Source organism: Schistosoma mansoni, chromosome 6 (assembly GCF_000237925.1).
Source record: "Schistosoma mansoni strain Puerto Rico chromosome 6, complete genome".
Classification (NCBI taxonomy): Eukaryota; Metazoa; Platyhelminthes; class Trematoda; order Strigeidida; family Schistosomatidae; genus Schistosoma; species Schistosoma mansoni.
Window position 1 is genome coordinate 3691316 of NC_031500.1, and position 19092 is coordinate 3710407.

The 19092-nt window shown below is 34.9% G+C and overlaps 1 protein-coding gene across 1 annotated transcript in view; it reads left to right on the forward strand.

The window, feature by feature from the left end:
* The window catches only part of Smp_123290 (serine/threonine kinase), a 99317-nt gene extending 86720 nt beyond the window's left edge, over positions 1-12597 (forward strand). Inside the window, exons 14-16 of the mRNA XM_018797986.1 lie at positions 3183-3374; positions 7315-7381; positions 9873-12597. Coding sequence (XP_018652973.1) covers positions 3183-3374; positions 7315-7381; positions 9873-9968 — 355 coding nt within the window. The 3' untranslated portion in view covers positions 9969-12597. The remainder of the gene's footprint in view (positions 1-3182; positions 3375-7314; positions 7382-9872) is intronic.
* Positions 12598-19092: the final 6495 nt, after the last annotated feature.

The window sequence follows — 19092 nt, forward strand, 5'->3', positions numbered from 1 at the left end:
ACATCAACTCTGAGATGCAGGTACATCCAGTTGACGAGTCCCAAATAGGACGAAACGTGCGTCAAACTGGATTCCACTGCTAGCCACTATCCATCTTTGCTCACGATAGTAATAATAGTTGTAATAAAAATAAGCAATAATAATAATATCCAAGTCATACGATTATTGTCACATTCTTTTATTACGTTGTTGTATGAACTTGAAAATGACTTTCATAAGTCAGTCAAGTAGTATAAATACATACAGCATATATATACATATAATATGTCCATGTTTAGGACCATTATGACTTTTATTTCTGTTATGATTAACATTATCAGTAAAAGTTTTTCAATGTTATGGAAAATTAAAGTAAAAGGAGTGAGTATGTTGTTGTGTAACAAACAGTAACAAAGCAAATATACAATTTCTTTGTGTGTTGTTGTTGTTGTTTGTAACATCCCCCCCTCTCTTGTTGTTTTTATTGTTACCGTGGTACTTGAGGTTGTTGGTGCATAAATGAATGGGTTAGTTGAATTTTAATAGAAAATGATGATTAGATAGCAACAGCCTAGATAATACATTACTTAGTGTAACTATAAAGAAGTACAGATATCATAGTTACAATATCAGAATGATCAATATATACAGAGATAGCTTACATATCACAATGATGTCCTGATTCGTTCATTTCTGCTGTAAACTTCTTTGTTTAATCTTAAATAGAGAAGAAAAACGACTACGCATTCTGTCTTGATACGTTTTCTTTCGTCAATAATATTGGTTTATTGAAGAGGGATTTTATAATTGGATAAGAAATTCATTGTATCGGTGTGTTGTAATAAAAACCTACCAAAAAAAGCTAAATTATTCATTCTTATGCCAATCTTTGCTGAAGTTTTACAGTTTATTCATTTAAATTCATACATTGTTATATCTCGAACTTAAATTTTTAGTATATCGCGTAATACTTGAGCACTCAAACGCTAGAACCCTCCCAAGTCGAAAAATCAGAAGACAAAAGACAAGTAGAAGGAATGTTATTCCAAACAGTGTCAAATCTAGTACAAAAATCTCATGTATTTATAGTTTTTTTGGCTGAAAGTAAATCATCATTTCGGACAGCCAATAGGCACGTAGGGGGGGGGGCCTTCTTATTCATCCAATAGGGTGGGCTACACGTCGGCATTCTAGAATGTTCCTCTAGCGGTGATTGGATGGAATATCTTCGGCTCTTTCTGAGCTTCTTGAGGCTTCCTTGAGTTTGCCAACGAGCCATCCTTACATATATGATATAATGAAGAGTGAAAAATGGGATAATCCTCTTTTATTCAAGATATGCATAGAATGTGAATCAGATGTATTCATAAAAAAGAACTTGAACAAATTCAGTACTTTGATAATATAGTTGGCTGAGCGGATAGGGTGAATTATTCAAATGCTCTATGTATCATGATCGTTGTTGGGGCACTTTCTATAGGTCAATATTTTGAGAATTGATATTTTAACGCTTGTGAACATCTAGCATTGGCGAAGCAAAAGTATAATTGAGATTGTGATATAGTAAACTAATCGGAATTTGATCCAATGATAAGCTCACGCTACTACCCAAGAGATACATGCTATTGATTGAGCATGTAGCTTAGATGTTTAAGTGATAAATATGTATCTAAATGAGTGTACAGATATCTCTTAATTCGGTTTGGCCGATAATGTTTCTCAGTCTCAATCTTCTCATTCAAGTAGCCGGTTGGGCTTGCGCGTAGGAAGCTTGTGTATAAATATCAGAATAGGACATCTCACAACACAAGATATTGTTAGCAGTTCTATCTTAGATTACCTACTTTAAACGAACTATAAGAGCATGAACTGTTAACTAATCATTTTTCAATTTACTCTTTTTAACAATATGGGGATTTGTGGAGATTTTAGTATTTTCTTATTTGAAATCACTAGTCGATCTTAGCTAAACTATCATTAAAAGCCTGGAAGCACTAGCCTACCATTTCATCCTAGTATGGGACTCCTCAGCAGTGCGGATCCACTATCCCTCATGCGGGACCCGAATCTAGGACTTTCAGGTTCGCATGTGAACGCTTAACCACTTCAGGCAGTAGATGAACACTTGCGCAAGATCATGGATTGATTGAAGTTAGACATTAATACCGTCGGATGCCTATTCAGTGTTCTAGAAGTTTGGCGTTTACACACGAGACCTAAAGTCGTGGGTTTGAATCCTGCGTGCGGGATCGTAGATGCTCATTGCTGAGGAGTCTCATACTAGAACGAAATGGCCTTCTAGTGCTTCCAGGTTTTCAATGGTGGTCTAGCTTTGATCGACTCACGATATCAACTGTGAAAATACTATTTTTAAATTGAAGTCATTTTAGTTGACGATTTTTGCACTATAGAAATTATAGTCAGTTAACAGAACTGAACAGCCGATGGGTAAAATCCTAGAAACAATGATGATTAATGAATATTTGTTTTTTTGTAACTGATAAAGTAATTGCACACAAAATTTCGATTAGTAGGGTGGGAGGGGGTGTGTTGAATTAAAATCGATAAAAATCCATTAGCCAGCTAACTGATTGTGAGACAAATTCGTGTTTGGGGACTATCGATACAACTCGGTTGGTCAAACTTACAAATTGTTGAGATGGACTTCAAATTGAGAATTTTACTTCTTTATCCATCATTACTATTCCATTGATTCATCAGCTGATGAGGAATCAAGGTCATGTTTATCTAGTTCTTATCAGTGACTGAATTCTACCAATCAGGTTGTAATATAGCCAATAGTCATGTGTAAATGATTTGACATCGCTTATACCTTATGTTTTGATGCAAGTTTATGGTTATAGGGACAATTCACATGAATCTTTATTTGATCTATGTTTAGTGCTAGTTTGTACTCGTCAATAAAGATTGGTTAAAATCTTAAAGGAATGGATACTTCTTATAGGATTTGCACTCTCGAAATGCCCAATGTTCCACTGGAAGGATATTATCATGGAGCAGCTCTGACTGAAATTAAGGTGTAACATGTGATATTTATGGTCATATTGTTTCTATGTTTATTGAATAAGATGTATTGATTTTTTTGGTACGAATTATTCATGTTCAACCCTTCAATTTTTTCCTTCTCCCATCTGTATACTCTTCCATATACCCAATATCAACTCTATACACTCAACATTTAGTCCACCGTTTCAAGCATCAGAACCAATTAAAATTTATATGAAAACATTGAAAGGTATCGATGCTTTGGGTTTGGCACAAAACAAATATATCAGTTTAAAAGCTTTACAATTTATTCGACGATTATGCCGATTTAATTCATCTGAAAGATTAGGTGTTGGTAAATATGGAATACAAGAAATACGTAGTCACAAGTAAGTAATGATTATGAGATTATTACTTTCATTATTGGTGTTATAAAAGTAATTTGATATATTTCAGATTAATATTGAAGATTTACACCGTATTTGATTACAACTTAGTGGTCCAAAAGTGATTCGGTTGAAGTGATGAAACTCAAGAGTACTGAGTTTTATCGCTGTGAAGAGAGGTAGTGGGTGGAGAGTGGTGAGGTTCATATTAGGATGAAACAATGCTCTCTAGTTTGAGATAATTGTCTGGATGAAGTTAGTTCAAATTACATAGCAAACAATCTCCCATGTTAATTACCAACTTTACATGGAATTTGACAGAAAAGTACTATTTACTTGTTTAAATTCACTTGGTATTGTTTGTTTGAATCTTCCCATTGATGTTAAGGACTGCAACTGGTCAGTCTGCAATTGGCATATGTGCATACTGTGCGTATTGCCTCAATATAGCCTTAATTCACAAGCATGGTAAGCAAAGATGGATAGTGGTTGACGAGTCCTAAATAGGACGAAACGCGCGTCAAACTGGATTCCACTGCTAGCCACTATCCATCTCTGCTTACCATGCTTGTGAATTAAGGCTATATTGAGGCAATACGCACAGTATGCACATATGCCAATTAGAGACTGACCAGTTGCAGTCCTAACACATCGATGGGAAGATTCAAACAAACAACACTAGATGGATTTAAAATTGTTAATGTTGATATATATCATATAGAAGGTTAACGGTGCTAATTTAAGATCCATGATCAGAATAAATATGGGTCAGATAGGGTGAGAGAGATATGATAGTGCAATTACAATTCGATCAAGTGGAAGATTAAATTGTGTGAAAAATTAGTAAGACGTAATAAGGAGGGATGAATGCGAAGTGAATGATTCATGTATAGGGGAGATTAATAATGAGGTTTAACTAATTGTAATAATAATAATACAAAGATTTGTAAATAAAGATAAGAGAGACAATTACATTTGACTACGAAAAGTCGTAAGCACAATAGTCAAATTAGGTCATACAATAACTAAGATTACTATTGAATTATTGGCTTTGTGGTTTGCCAGGGGAGGAGAACTGGTTGGAAGTGTTTTTTTGTACGCATAGCTACGGTTTCTTCATTTGGATGGCCATAACTTCAGCTGTTTGTAGGATTTTAAGTCTGACAAGCTTTGGCAAAAGATTACTGACTCTATAAATAATCGAAAAGAATTGGTTTATACTGGGACTGTGACCAGTTTGTACTAAATCGGCCTATATCAAGCTGTTCACTTTCTTCACTAAACCTTTGTTTAGCCACTCTGGGAGATGTTCGCGAGCACGAAGATTTAAATTCCTAGAACTTCGACCAATATAACTTGCTCCACAGGAGCAGTAGAACTGATAAATACAAAAATGAAGTGATTATTCTAGGTATTTCACCTTTTAGCCTCGGTGTCACCATTGGGCGCGAAGAAAACACTAATCGTAGTTCACCAGCGTTGGAAGATTTATGTTTATAATTGTCTATATAAGGATGAAACGAGATTGTTATCAGTATGGGGGGGGTGAAGGTTGTAGTAATGTCACAGTTGAATTCACCAGGAGTAGGAGTCCCATACTAGGACGAAACAGTCGTCCATTGCTTCCAAGTTTTCATTGTTGGTCTAGCTTAGATTGACTCATGAGTTCAACTGTGTAAAAGGGACTAAATAATAGAACTGATCTGAGATTTCTAAAATCTAGAGAAGATTACGTAATAATCGATAGGTTAGATAGAAAATAAAGGAATGAAGAATAATGTATGGGTCAGAAATTTAACAAATAAATAGTTCGTTTCATAGATATGAAGATTAATAATTAAGAAACGTAAAGGTCATCATTAACCATTGAATAATATAATAATAATAATTTGTTTGAGGACAATAATAGCTGACTACAGTTTAAAAGAAGTACAAAATAATCATGGAAACAAACAAAAAAGAGATATCAACTCACTGAAGACAATGGTGAACGGTTGCTCAACTTCGTGGATTAGTTGAAGTTAGACATTAACACCATTGGATGCCGACCTGCTCTGTGGTCTATCGGTTAAGTGCTCTGGCGCGAGACTGGTAGGTCCTGGATTCGAATCTCGCGGGTGCGGGATCGTGGATGCGCACTGCTGAGCAGTCTCACAATAAGACGAAACGGCCGTCCAGTTCTTCCAGGTTTTCCATGGTAGTCTAGCTTCAATTGACTCATGATCTCAACTCTATAAAAATAAATAGTTCGTTTCATAGATATGAAGATTAATAATTAAGAAACGTAAAGGTCATCATTAACCATTGAATAATATAATAATAATAATTTGTTTGAGGACAATAATAGCTGACTACAGTTTAAAAGAAGTACAAAATAATCATGGAAACAAACAAAAAAGAGATATCAACTCACTGAAGACAATGGTGAACGGTTGCTCAACTTCGTGGATTAGTTGAAGTTAGACATTAACACCATTGGATGCCGACCTGCTCTGTGGTCTATCGGTTAAGTGCTCTGGCGCGAGACTGGTAGGTCCTGGATTCGAATCTCGCGGGTGCGGGATCGTGGATGCGCACTGCTGAGCAGTCTCACAATAAGACGAAACGGCCGTCCAGTTCTTCCAGGTTTTCCATGGTCGTCTAGCTTCAATCGACTCATGACTTCAACTATAAAATTACTAAGATCTCCACAAAAACCCTTCTGAGATGAAAACATACTGGAAAAGTACATTAGGTTCATGAAAGCATTGCTTTAATTTGTGAATTGCCAGCACCTTAGCATATGCATAAGCTTTTAATTCGACTTCCGTTTTGGTCCTATTTCTTTTTATCATATAGATTATTTTGAAGGATAATTCGTTTGGAGAAACTTACTTAAAGTTGATTTAGATGTGTGCTCATCTACTGAGCTATTGATTGTTTTTGCATTCCTTTCTTAAATACCATACCAGTTAATGTTTTGAGATGCATTTAGTAAGTACTTGCTTTATGCGGTCAATATAACGTGTCTCACAAAAGAGAGATTCACATCGATATGGGCTAACTTGAAAAGACAAATGTCTTATTAACTGTGAACAAGTATTTTTAAAGGCAGTTACTAATTTTCTTTCTGTAGTAAATTGTAAATGTTTCCGATCTGTTATTATGACAATATCAGAAGGGGGTTTTGTGGAGATTTTAGTAATTTTATATAGTTGAGATCATGACTAGACCACCATGGAAGCACTGGACGATCGGTCTATCGGTTAAGTGCTCTGGCGCGAGACTGATAGGTCCGGGGTTCGAATCTCGCGGGGCAAGATCGTGGATGCGCACTACTGAGGAGTCCCACAATAGGACGAAACGGCCGTCCAGTTCTTCCAGGTTTTCTATGGTGGTCTAGCTTCAATTAACTCATGATTTCAACTATATAAAATTATGACAATAAAACTTATATCTGAACGAAGAATAAGTGGATAGTAACCTCTAGGATCTATTTATGAACTGTTATTATACATAACTATTAAGTAATTAGATTATGTGTATAGTCATATTCCTTGCATAATAAGCTTTCATTTGACCTTTTACTATTCTTAAGTTATTCTCAATATATTAGTTACAGTCTCTCACAATCACAGCCATTTTCATCTTAATCTTGTATAATTGTTATTTCTTATTTATGGTGTGTTGTAGTCTGGTTGGCTTGCATATAAACTGTGTATGTTTGAAATATATGATTTATATATTGAAGGCTGATAATCGGTGTTTCGGGCTAAACCGGCTGATTTAGGCAAGAAGCCACTTTCTCAGCGGACCAATAAGAACTCAAAATTGACTCTAGACTGCTCGTACTGGCTTATGCATCATTGTTCCTGACCATAAGAACATAACAAAAACAATAATAATAACTTATACTAATGATTATTCATGATCATTTCAACTTCTCTATTCCTTTCTTTTCTAGATATTTTCAAGGATTTGATTGGGCTGGTATAGTTAAACAAACATTGACTACTCCATTCAGAGTTAAAGTAAGCTTATGTGTTGTCAAATACTGTCATTATCCGATTATTATTGTTATTACTATATTGTTGTTGTTCATCACAATGTTGTCTATGTTCCCTACTTTATACTCATTAATGAATGCTTCTATGAAGCTAAAAACAAAATGGAAATGTTTTGGAAGAATGTTACAATTGTCACTATTTCAATGCTCAGATACTCTCTCGTACACACACACACACACACTTTTCATACAGAAAGTAAACGAATTTGTCTGATCGTACTTTTATATTTTGATTATTCTCATTTATTTCAGGTGTGTGTAAGAGAGAGAGAGAGAGAGAGTGAGTGATTGATACGATTGTTGTTGTTTCTGGAAAATCATGTCTGTATTTTCACGCCAGAGCTGTTTTAAATGTCATTTATTGTCATAAGCTACCCTAGATACTAATACGTTTAATTGATTGATACAAAAGAAAATTTTTTTTGTTTTCAAGTGTTCCTATGTATTAGACCAATGTTTTGCAAATTTGTAGGTAGAGAGACATAAAATATCAAAATGTAAATCCACAAACAGATCATCCTACTCTATATAAGGGTTGTATCGGGAATTACAACAAGATTATTGAAATTATCAGAAGTGTTTTTTTGTGGAGATTTAGTATATTTCATAGTTGAAAGCGTGAGTCAAAAACTCCTGATAATTAATATAATCATATGCTCACTAGTGACTTCGAGAAGTATATCCAGGAGCTCTAGTGAGAAGCAGTGACCAGTGGAGTTCAAAACCACGTCTGTTGTGAGATAGGAACTCACTGAAGACAATTGGTGAATGGTTGCTCAACTTCGTGGATCAGTTGGAGTTAGACATTAACACTGTTGGATGCCAGCCGGCTCAGTGGTCTATCGGTTAAGGGCTCCGGCTCGAGACTGGTAGGTCCTGGATTCGAATCTCGCGAGTGCGGGTTCGTGGATGCGCACTGCTGAGGAGTCCCATAATAGGACGAAACGGCCGTCCAGGTTTTCCATGGTGGTCTAGCTTCAATTGACTCACGCTTTCAATTATTGAAATTGTTTGGAATAGATGTAGTTCATAAACTAGCTATGTTTTCCTAATCAAACCAAAGGATAAAATAACAAAATAGCTAAACATCACTTGAAAAAAAGCTGTTAAAACTTCAAAAAACATCGCATCGAACAAACTATACACCTTCTTCATCTTTGTCTTCATGAACACCAACTAGCCTTCAAACTCCGTGATGCACCTTCATTTATATCAATGCCAGTAAACAATCGAGGAGATACGTTCCGCTTTGAAAATGTTGAATTTTCGGATAGAGAGGATACACAGAAGACTGGAGAACTTATAGAAGCTTGGAACCCAGGTCAATCACCGATAAGTGATCACATCGAATTAGATCCAATTTATCGATAAATTAGAGAAATTGTGGACCAAGAATCAAGTCAAATGTATAAACAATCAGAATAACTTCAGATAATGACAAGTTAAAAATCAACAATAACCAATTAATATCTTGATCGACAGGAAAATCTATCAGCTATGTGTGAAGAATTACGAATTCCTTACTGCTATCTAAAGTTTATACTTATAATTTTGTTAGAGATCATGAATGGATCAATGTTAGACTACCACTGAAAACGTGGAAACACTGGACGGCAGTTTCGTTATAGTATGGGACTCCTCAACAGTTCACATCCAGGATCTCGCACGCGGGATCCAAACCCAGGACCTTCGGTTTCGCTCGCGAACACTTAACCTTTAGACCACTGAACCGATATTCAACGGTGTTAATGTCTCACTTCAACCAATTCACGATATTGCGCGACCATCTTCCATTGTCTTCAATGGGTAACTGCTTCACACACGACACGATTGAACTCCATTGGTCACGGCTTCTTACTAGAACTCCAAGAAATCCATCTTGGAGCTAGTCACTAGTGAGCACATGATAATTATCAGTATAGGTTTGTGGAGATTGTTGCGTTCAGATTGATATCATAAACTAGTCGATGCTAGACCACCGTTGGATTCCAGCTTAATAATCCAGAGGTTAAATGTTCGCGTGCGAGACCGAAAGTCATGGGTTGGAATCCCACGTGTGAGCTCGTGGATGCGCACAACTAAATAGGAGTTTTCATACTAAAACGAAATGGCTGCCCAGTGCTTCTACGTTTTCGATAGATCCATTCATGATCTCAATCAAAACTCAACATTCTCCACAACCCTATCCTGATACTTATAATTTCATTTAAAAAAGGCAATAGAAGTTTCACAACTAATCCATCCAGTTGACAAAATAAAAACTTCACCCAAATCATCTACCTGAGCTTTAAATCGTCATCATTGATTAGTCCTTAAGTTGATCTGTTGTCTTTGTTGGTTTGGCTGAGTTCTTTTCATGATCATGTAATATTTTATCGTACTTATTTTCATAGTATAGTCTTCATGTTTTTATCCATATGTATCTTCTTTTTTCTTCTCTCAAATCTAATTCATAGTTGAATGGACCATTGGATCATTCAAATTTTGATCGTTTCACAATGGATGAACAAGAAGCTCCAGATGAATTATCAGGATGGGATGCAAATTTTTAAAATTTATTCATAAAAATACTTACATACCTGTGCAGGTACACCTTAACAGACATACACGCTAACATTCATCTTGTCTAAATTTTTTTTTCCTTTGTTTTTTAATTTGTTGAAAGCTAGAAGGGACCAATGAATTACATGAATGAATTGATGAATGATTGAAGTACTGGAATACAACTGTGCAATCCATGTTATATTGTCTTCTTATCTCTCTTCCTTCTTCTTCTTCTTCTTCTTCTTCTTCTCTATCTTATCAATACTGTTATTTTGATAAAATGATACTGTAGATTATAGCCTGTATTCAATGTATATGTTTGTGTCGTATGTTGAATTTTTTTACTCTATGGTCAACATATAATACTGATCATTTAAGCTTGATTCGACCCATTTCCCCCTCTTTCTCTCCCCCTCTCTCTTCCTCCCTCTCATTCCCTCTCATTATCCATGTGTAATTATTTTCGGACATAAATTTTCAAGTAATCGAATCCGTTATCAATACAGACTGTAAATTCTTGAGTATCATCTTCTATTTTAATATGTATTCATATGTAGGTCTGTAAGAACTATGCCTTAGTTTGCGTGCGTATGTGGGCGCGTGCATTGTGTGTCTGTTTTCTTTTTTTTTTTAGTTGTTTATATGTCTACCACCAATTTTTGTTGTTGCTATTGCTGATTATCTAACAGTTTCATGGAAATGAGAAGAGAGTTCGTTGGTCCTTTTCTTTTGTTTTATTTATTTATATTACTAATTATACTACTCATTGTTCATTCATATTGAACATAGAATAACAACATCAAAATTTAAAAAAATGTGGTAACAGAATTCATTAAGAGAAATATTAAACGAATTGATCGGTTGATTGATCACACCCTTCCCCCCCCACAAAAGATAAAATTTTTCATTGTTGTCTTTTATTATTTTTGTCGATCAGTTATTTCGACTTATTCCTGTTTTTGTCATCATCATCATCGTCGTTGTCAGAATAGATGATTACTATAATCTTGAAAATATGTGCCTCACTGTTGATGTTTTCTTCCACTTCTTCTTCTCTACATTTTCTTCTTTCTTTTCTTTTTCTTCAATTCTTCTCATATGAAATGATACTGCTGTTTTGATCACTGCTGACTTGTTTACATGATATATATATACATACATATATGCACACATATACCTTTTTTTTAAAAAATGAAGAAAGAGCTCATTCATATTTGTTTATTTTCTTTCATGTGTGTGTGTGTGTGTGTGTGTGCGATTACAAACAAGAATGAAACATGAGATGATGATTGATTATAATTGACAGATATTATTTTTTATTAGAAGAGCATATAGATCATTGTCGTCATTGATTGGAATACAATAAGATATGGAATAAACCATGGTTACTATTACTGCTTTGGGTTTTCCTTATACTTATCGGTCATTATACATTTATATATATAAACTGTATACATAGAGGAAGTGAGTGATTTTACACATGATATAAACTAATTCTTCTCACTATTCATTCATATTGATGCTATTGTGTATACCTCTATCTGACTGCATCATTATGTAAATGTGTTCAGATTTTCTTATTCTGTTCTTGAATGTATGTTTCTGTTGTGAAACCCTGATACAGGTAGATAGATAGATAGATAGATAGATAGATAGATAGAGATGTCTATACATATGCATGCATGAATGCCTCTGGAATCGATTCTGTCGTTTCAGTTTGCCCCTTCATCAATTCTTTTTTCTCTCGCCCTCTCTGTGTGTGTATAACATAACAGGCCTAAGACAAGCAGAATCAAATATACAAAAAAATTCCGATTATTACATTGATAATGACTATGTTTATTTATCAGATAGATCAGATATGTTTGAATGATTTGTATAAACTTTTAATGATCACAATAATATCATCTTTCTATGATGTCTTGTTGGTGTTGTTACTGCTGTGTATTTATTTTTTTCGGCAATGATGGTTTGTATTGTTTTTCATTAACTCTCCCCCCACACACACCTCTTACCTTAACTACTGCGAAGAAAAAACACTATTCAGTTACTTGTTTCATGAAGTGTGTTGCTTTTTATAGTTGGATGCGCCTTTTTTTTGTTAACAATTCACTTTACATTTGATTTGATTAGTGTTATTATGATCGGTGTGTTCATAGTTTCGGTCATTGATTTTCCTGTTTTCGATTTGTTAAAATGATTCAATACTACTACTACTACTGCTATTTTGTTAGTAGTAATTAATGTTCTGCTGTTATAACTTTTAATGAAATGATGTGTGTATATTCAATTCGTCTTCTTCTTCTCAAACTAATCATCACCTTATTCGCCAATTATTACACAGTCTCTTTTTGTGTATTTCTATTTTTTTTTTCATTCTGCTTTCAGAGGAGGTGAATAGAGACAAGGATTTAATTTGAAGTATGTGATGAATCCTGTTCTTCAGTTCGTTCGTTCGTTTGATTGATTTTTTCTGTTGTCAACTGTTTTTTGTGTGATTATCTTTCATTCATTTACAAGAGAAGATTGAATACGATGACCCTACTTTGCCTTCTCATTCATTCACTTCACTCTCTTTCTTTCTCTCTCTATCTCTCTCTGTGTATTTGCAAAAAAGAACGAATAATCCTACTTTATAATTCATACATAAAGAGAATCAGTGACATCTTGTCATCATATAAATAAAATTAATAAACTATTGTTTTACAAGTTTAAGATTGTTGTTTATCTAGTACAAGGTTAAAACTGGGTGATTAAAGATTAGGTTAAGCGTTCGGCTGTGAAACCGACCAGAGGTTCTGAGTTTGAACCCTGTTGGTGGTGTTACAGATAAACGTTTTTGAGGTGTTTCATGTTAGCACGAAGCAGTTATCCGGTGTTTTTTAGTTTTCATTGATTAGTAAATTAAGATCATTCTATGAATGTAAACATTTTGAATAATGGTAAAGATCCATTGAAATGATCATAAAAACTCTCGTCTAAATTTTAACAAATAGTTTCCATGGTGGTCTAACTTGAATTGACTCATGATTTCAACTATAAAAAAATTACTAAAATCTACACAAAACCCCTTTCTGATAGTTTCGTAATAATTGAGTACTGAGGTAATCTAAAATATTGAAAAGCAAACTATATTTATAAAAATCAAAATAACTCCAGTGTTTCTAAACAAAGATAGTGGCTAGCAGTGGAATCCCGGGGGGGGGGCGTCTCATCCTATTTGGGACTCGTCAACTGGATGTACCTGCATCTCAGAGTTGATGTTCACTCTGGGACTCGGATTCAGTACCTTTCGCTTCAAACGCCATCACGTTATCCACTCAGCTACTGAGTCCTGATAGCCACTTGCTTGTGCAATGGGGTAAAGTTTTAAATTCACTTAGTATTGCTTGTTTGAATCTTCCCATTGATGCTTTTGATGCTTATAATGCTTGTGAATTAAGGTAATATCTAGGCAATACGCGTAGTATGTACATATGGCCAATAAGAGACTGACCAGTTGCAGTCCTAAACATCAATGGGAAGATTCGAACAAACAATGCTAAGTGAACTCAAGTGTTTTATTTGAAATTCTAATTCAATCTTCAGCAAAACAACCAAACATTTAAATTATCGAATATAAACAGGATTCACAAATTAACTGTGCATAAAATGAATCGTCTAATCATGTTCATAATGTCGAATATAGGTTTTGTTGTACTGTGAATATGAATCATTTGATGTGGAATGTGCGGATATTATGGTTAGTTAAATAGTATCTGTATTTCTCTGAAGATCTGATGTGTGGAGAATCACTGACAATATCTATATGTCCCCAGGTTAGGTTCATTGACGAAATTACACTTTCTGACAGGTTATAAATCAAGCTTGTCACAGCATACATAAAAAAAATGAGAGTACATAAGTGTAAATTTGTGTTGTGCCAAACGGCTTAACTGTTCATCACATAACATTTAATCTGTGAACTCTATTTGTGTTCCATTATTTTGACATTTGGTCATTTCCCCGAAGAAGCTCGGATCAGAATGCTGAGCAGAATTTCGAAGTTATCTTAATAATACAATCGGTGACTGAGATGATTCTGCCACTAGTCTAGATACTCTATCGATACATTATGTACCGACTGGATCATGTTATATCATATACACGATTAGCAACCAAAAATAGGTAACCAGAGTATTCAACAAAATTACAAGTAGTCTACGTTCAGTGATTTCAGAGTAGAAATCAATAATGGGGAGGAGATCACACTAAATAGTCAGTGAGTTGATTGTTTGTTTGTCCATGCTCAATGGCTAGTTACATCTTAGTTTCACTAGCTACATATCACTTTCTAATTCCTTTTTAGATGTAACTATTCTCCATCGATCAACAAAGGAAACCTGATTCCTTTTTATTAACTAGTACGGTGATCTAAATAACGACAGTATGCAAGAGTAAGTTTTCTAGCTGAAATAACAACAACAAAATTCCTCTATTTCGGAAAACTATACACATGGATGTATATGAATGAAGACAGTAAAAAGATTGACACAAAATCTTAGTACACCTAAGTTCACATAGATATTAGCTTACATTGATCGATAGCCTGAATGAGTTACATTTTTAATTGATTAGTAACATGGTCAAACTCATTAAAAATAAATCAGTGACTTGTATTAACGAAGTTTGGTAATTTACTTAGTATTGTTTGTTTGAATCTTCCCATTGTTGTTTTTTAGGACTGCAACTGGTCAGTCTCTAATTGGCATGTGTGCATACTGTGCGTATTGCCTCGATATAGCCTAAATTCACAAGCATTGTAAGCAAAGATGGACAGTGGCTAGCAGTGGAATCCAGTTCGACGCGCGTTTCGTCCTATTTGGGACTCGTCAGCTGGATGTACCTGCATCTCAGAGTTAATGTTCACTCTGGGACTCGAAGTTTGGTAATGCTTACAAATTGAAATGTTGTAACCATTGTTGACAATTTCAAACTCTGAATATGTATATACTTAGTTAAGATCTTTTTATTTCTAAAGTTTAACACTTAAAATAGACAGTAAAAATGTGGTTGGTCCGTGATTTTCCATGGAACAAACTTGAATTTGGTAAATACAATATGAACAGACAAGATATGTAACTATGAGTGGATAATATTTATGATAAAGATCTAGCACTGAGATTATTAAGACAGGTTTCATTCTATTTCGGAATTATCTATCACATACACGCATAAATATTAACATTGAAATACATTTGCATCTAGTTAAAGATCGTCTTAGACTCCACTATTAATCAATATAGACAATAATAATGATAACAACTCATTCGTATTGACTGTTTGAATCTTATCGTTGATGTCTAGATCTACAAATGATCAGTCTCTTTTGCCATATGTGCATCATTTGTGGATTGCTTCGATATTCTTGCCATTAAAATACAAGCATTATAAGCACAGATAGATAGCAGTGGAATCCAGGACGCTCGTTTCATCCTGACTGGGACTTATTAGCTGAATATACTTACCCGATTTCATGGCTAGCCACTATCTATTTCTGCTGTGTCCTACTTAACGGCTGCGAAACATGGCTATTAAGAGTAGAAGATACTCGTAAGTTAATAGTATTTAACCACAGATACCTTAGAAATATTGTTTGCATCTTTTGGGATCACCGGGTAAATAGTAGTGAGGTTAGGCACAGGGTATTAGGGAATGATGGTAAATCAGTTGATGAGGTCATGAATATTCATCAACTGAGATGGTTGGGCCATATGTTACGTATGTCTGAACACCGATTACCACAAAGTGCAATGCTGACTAGTGTTAGGGATGTTTGGAAGAGAGTTAGGGGCGGCAAAACCAAAACGTGTCATCAGTGCTTGAAGTCACTAACTTCTAGTCTGAGCCATGTTGGTGGTAGAAGCAGACTACTTGGTTAAGGTCCACGTGACTATCGTAACCAATGGTTGGAGACTCTATGTGACATGGCTCAGAATCGATCACAATGGTGTAGGTGTATACACTCTCTGCCTTCGCTTAAACTATGAGATCAAATTTGCTTTATATCTTTCAACGAACTAATTCTTTCTTCCTGTACTATATATACGATCTTTCTTTAATATATATATTACCGCCATTCAATGAACTACTTCTATGAATTCGATGTTCATCTTGTTGTCCTAATGAGGTTATGGCAACTTGGATCGATGGATATATGTACCTGGTCTTACGTTGTACCTGACTGACTGACTGACTGATAATAATGATAATAGTAATAATCATTATTATTCAAGTTTTCCTGTGTATTATAATAAATTAGATTGTTACGTGCAAAGTCAATTTTTCTTTTTTGATACACATTATATTATAAGTGAATCGATTGAATCATGGTTTTTGTTTATATTAAACAATTTTTTGAACATTGAATACATATAAACTAATGGGGGGTTTTGTGGAGAATTAAGTATTTTCATAGTTGAAATCATGAGTTAATTGAAGCTAGATCACCATCGAAAACCTGGAAGCAGTGGATGGCCGTTTTGTCCTATTGTGGGACTCCTCAACAGTGCGCATTCACGATCCCGCACTCGCAAGATTCGAACACAGGACCTACCAGTCTCGCGCCAGAGCCCTTAATCGATAGACCACTGAGCTGGCCGGCATCCAACGGTGTTAATGTCTAACTTCAACCAATCCACGATTTTGAGTGACTCATGATTTCAACTATGAAAATACATATAAACTACTTCAAATTTATATATATAGTTGAGATCATGAGTCAATTGAAGTTAAACCACCATGGAAAACCTGAAAGCACTGGACGGTCATTTCGTCCTATCATGGGACTCCTCAGCAGTGCGCATCCACGATCCCGTCTCACGAGATTCGAACCCAGGTCCTACTTCAAATTTAGAATGTTTTTATTATTACTATTGCTATTAAGACGATCATTATTATTGTCTAACTCTACCATCAATATACAATAAATAATAATGAAGGGAAATTTTTGCCTTTAAGGAAATATCGTTTTTTTCTTTCCACTTAATTAAGAAGAAGAATGTAAGAAGATGTATATTTTAACAATGAGAATTAATCTTATTAGAAGTGAACGACTGTTTTTTATACATTTTACATATTATTATTAAATTACTGGGGAAAAATTATTCCTGGGTTCGAATCTCGCAAGGTGAGATCGTGGATACACACTGTCACTGAGGAGTCCCACAATAGGACGAAACGGCCGTCCAGTGCTTCCAGGTTTTCCATAGTGGTCTAGCTTCAATTAACTCATGATCTCAACTATATAAAAGAAAAATTATTCATTAGTGTTATCCAAGTAGATAGATGATTGAAGTCAAATTTAGAAACTATCAGTCTATCAATGAACTTGATTCATTTCACCATAACATGAATATCAACAAAGATCAATATAGTTTTAGTAGCAATGATAATAGCGTGACTAAATGTTGAAAATATATTACGAAAAGACAGAGTGGAGAAGTATTTATTAAAAATCAAAATTACATTTGCAATCGGAATCACAGATCAAATATATAGTAAAAGGAGATATCATGGAGGACGTCAGCAAGATTTGTTTTTTTTGGCGGGGGGTGTGAATATGAGCGGTAGTTCAGCTGACGAATACCAAAGAGGATGAAACGAGCATTCTGGATCCCATTGCTAGTCACCATCCATCTCTGCTTATAGTGCTTACGAATTAAGTAACTGACTATTTCAGGACTTTTGGCGCATGTGTTTTAAAAAAAATATATTCACAAGCTAAGTAAATGTTTGGCACACATTTTGTTGTAATAATGGTTTTTTACCCTAAGAATCCTTTACAATCAGTCAGTCAGCTACAACGTAGGACCAGGAACATATATGCATCGATCCAAGTTGCTATTACCTCACTAGCACAACAAGATGAACAATGAATTCATAGAAGTAGTTCATTTTGTGGTGGTAATATATAAAAGAAAGGTTGTATAAAAGGACATAGTACAGGAAGAAAGACAGATATGAAGCAATTTTAATCTCACGGTTTAAGGGAAGACAGAGAGTGTATACACTTACACCATTGTGATCGATTCTGAGCCATGTCACACAGAGTCTCCATCCACTGGTTATGATAGTCACGTGGACCTCTACCAAGTATTCCTCATCTACCAATATGGCTCAGACTAGAAGTTAGTGATTTCAAGCACTGATGCCACGACATGGTTTTGCCGCCCCTAACTCTCTTCCAACCATCCCCAATACTAGTCAGCATTGCACTTTGTGGTAATCGGTGTTCAGGCATACGTATTTCCGACGTTTCGTGACTTGATGTAAGTCACTTCTTCAGAGTTAAAAAATAACTGAATTAAATTAACACAAGTTCATATGTATCATTTAAACTTGTGTGAATTAAATTTGGTTATTTTTTAACTCTGAAGAAGTGACTTACATTAAGTCACGAAACGTCAGAAATACAATTTTTCTATTCATTAGGATATAACAAAAAAATATATATTTATTATTAAAACGTTCTATCAAATACTTAATTTCTTTGAAACTATCAAGTCCAACCTTGGCAGTGTTATCTATATTCTTCTTGTTATTATAACTTCGAGTGGGTATATCCAGAATAGCAATAATCATTCAATGAAACCAACAAACTTACGTAATGTAACACTATCACAAATCTCATCAACAAACTGCACAACTTTCTTGTGGAAATTATCAACATACCTTTTGTATATCTTGTCTCTTTTTTTAAGAAAATATAATGGATCTGTTATATGTTGAAGTTAGACTTGAGCATCGATGGATACCGACTAAAGATTCCAAAAGTTAAGTGCTTGTGAGTATGTGCATCCTGTGCGGATCAATCGCAGTCCAAAACATCAATGGGAAGATTCAAACAAACAATACAAAATGAATTGAAACTTCACTCCATTTCACAAGCTAATGGCTATCAGGACTCAGTAGTTAGATGGATAACGTGGTGGCTCTTGAAGGGAATGGTGCTGAGTTCAAGTCCCCGAATGAACACAAACTGTGGGATGCACATACATTCAGCTGACGAGTCCCAAATAGAACGAAACTCGCGTCCCGGAATCGACTGCTGGCCACCATGTATCTTTGCTTGTTATTCCCGGTTTATTAGTT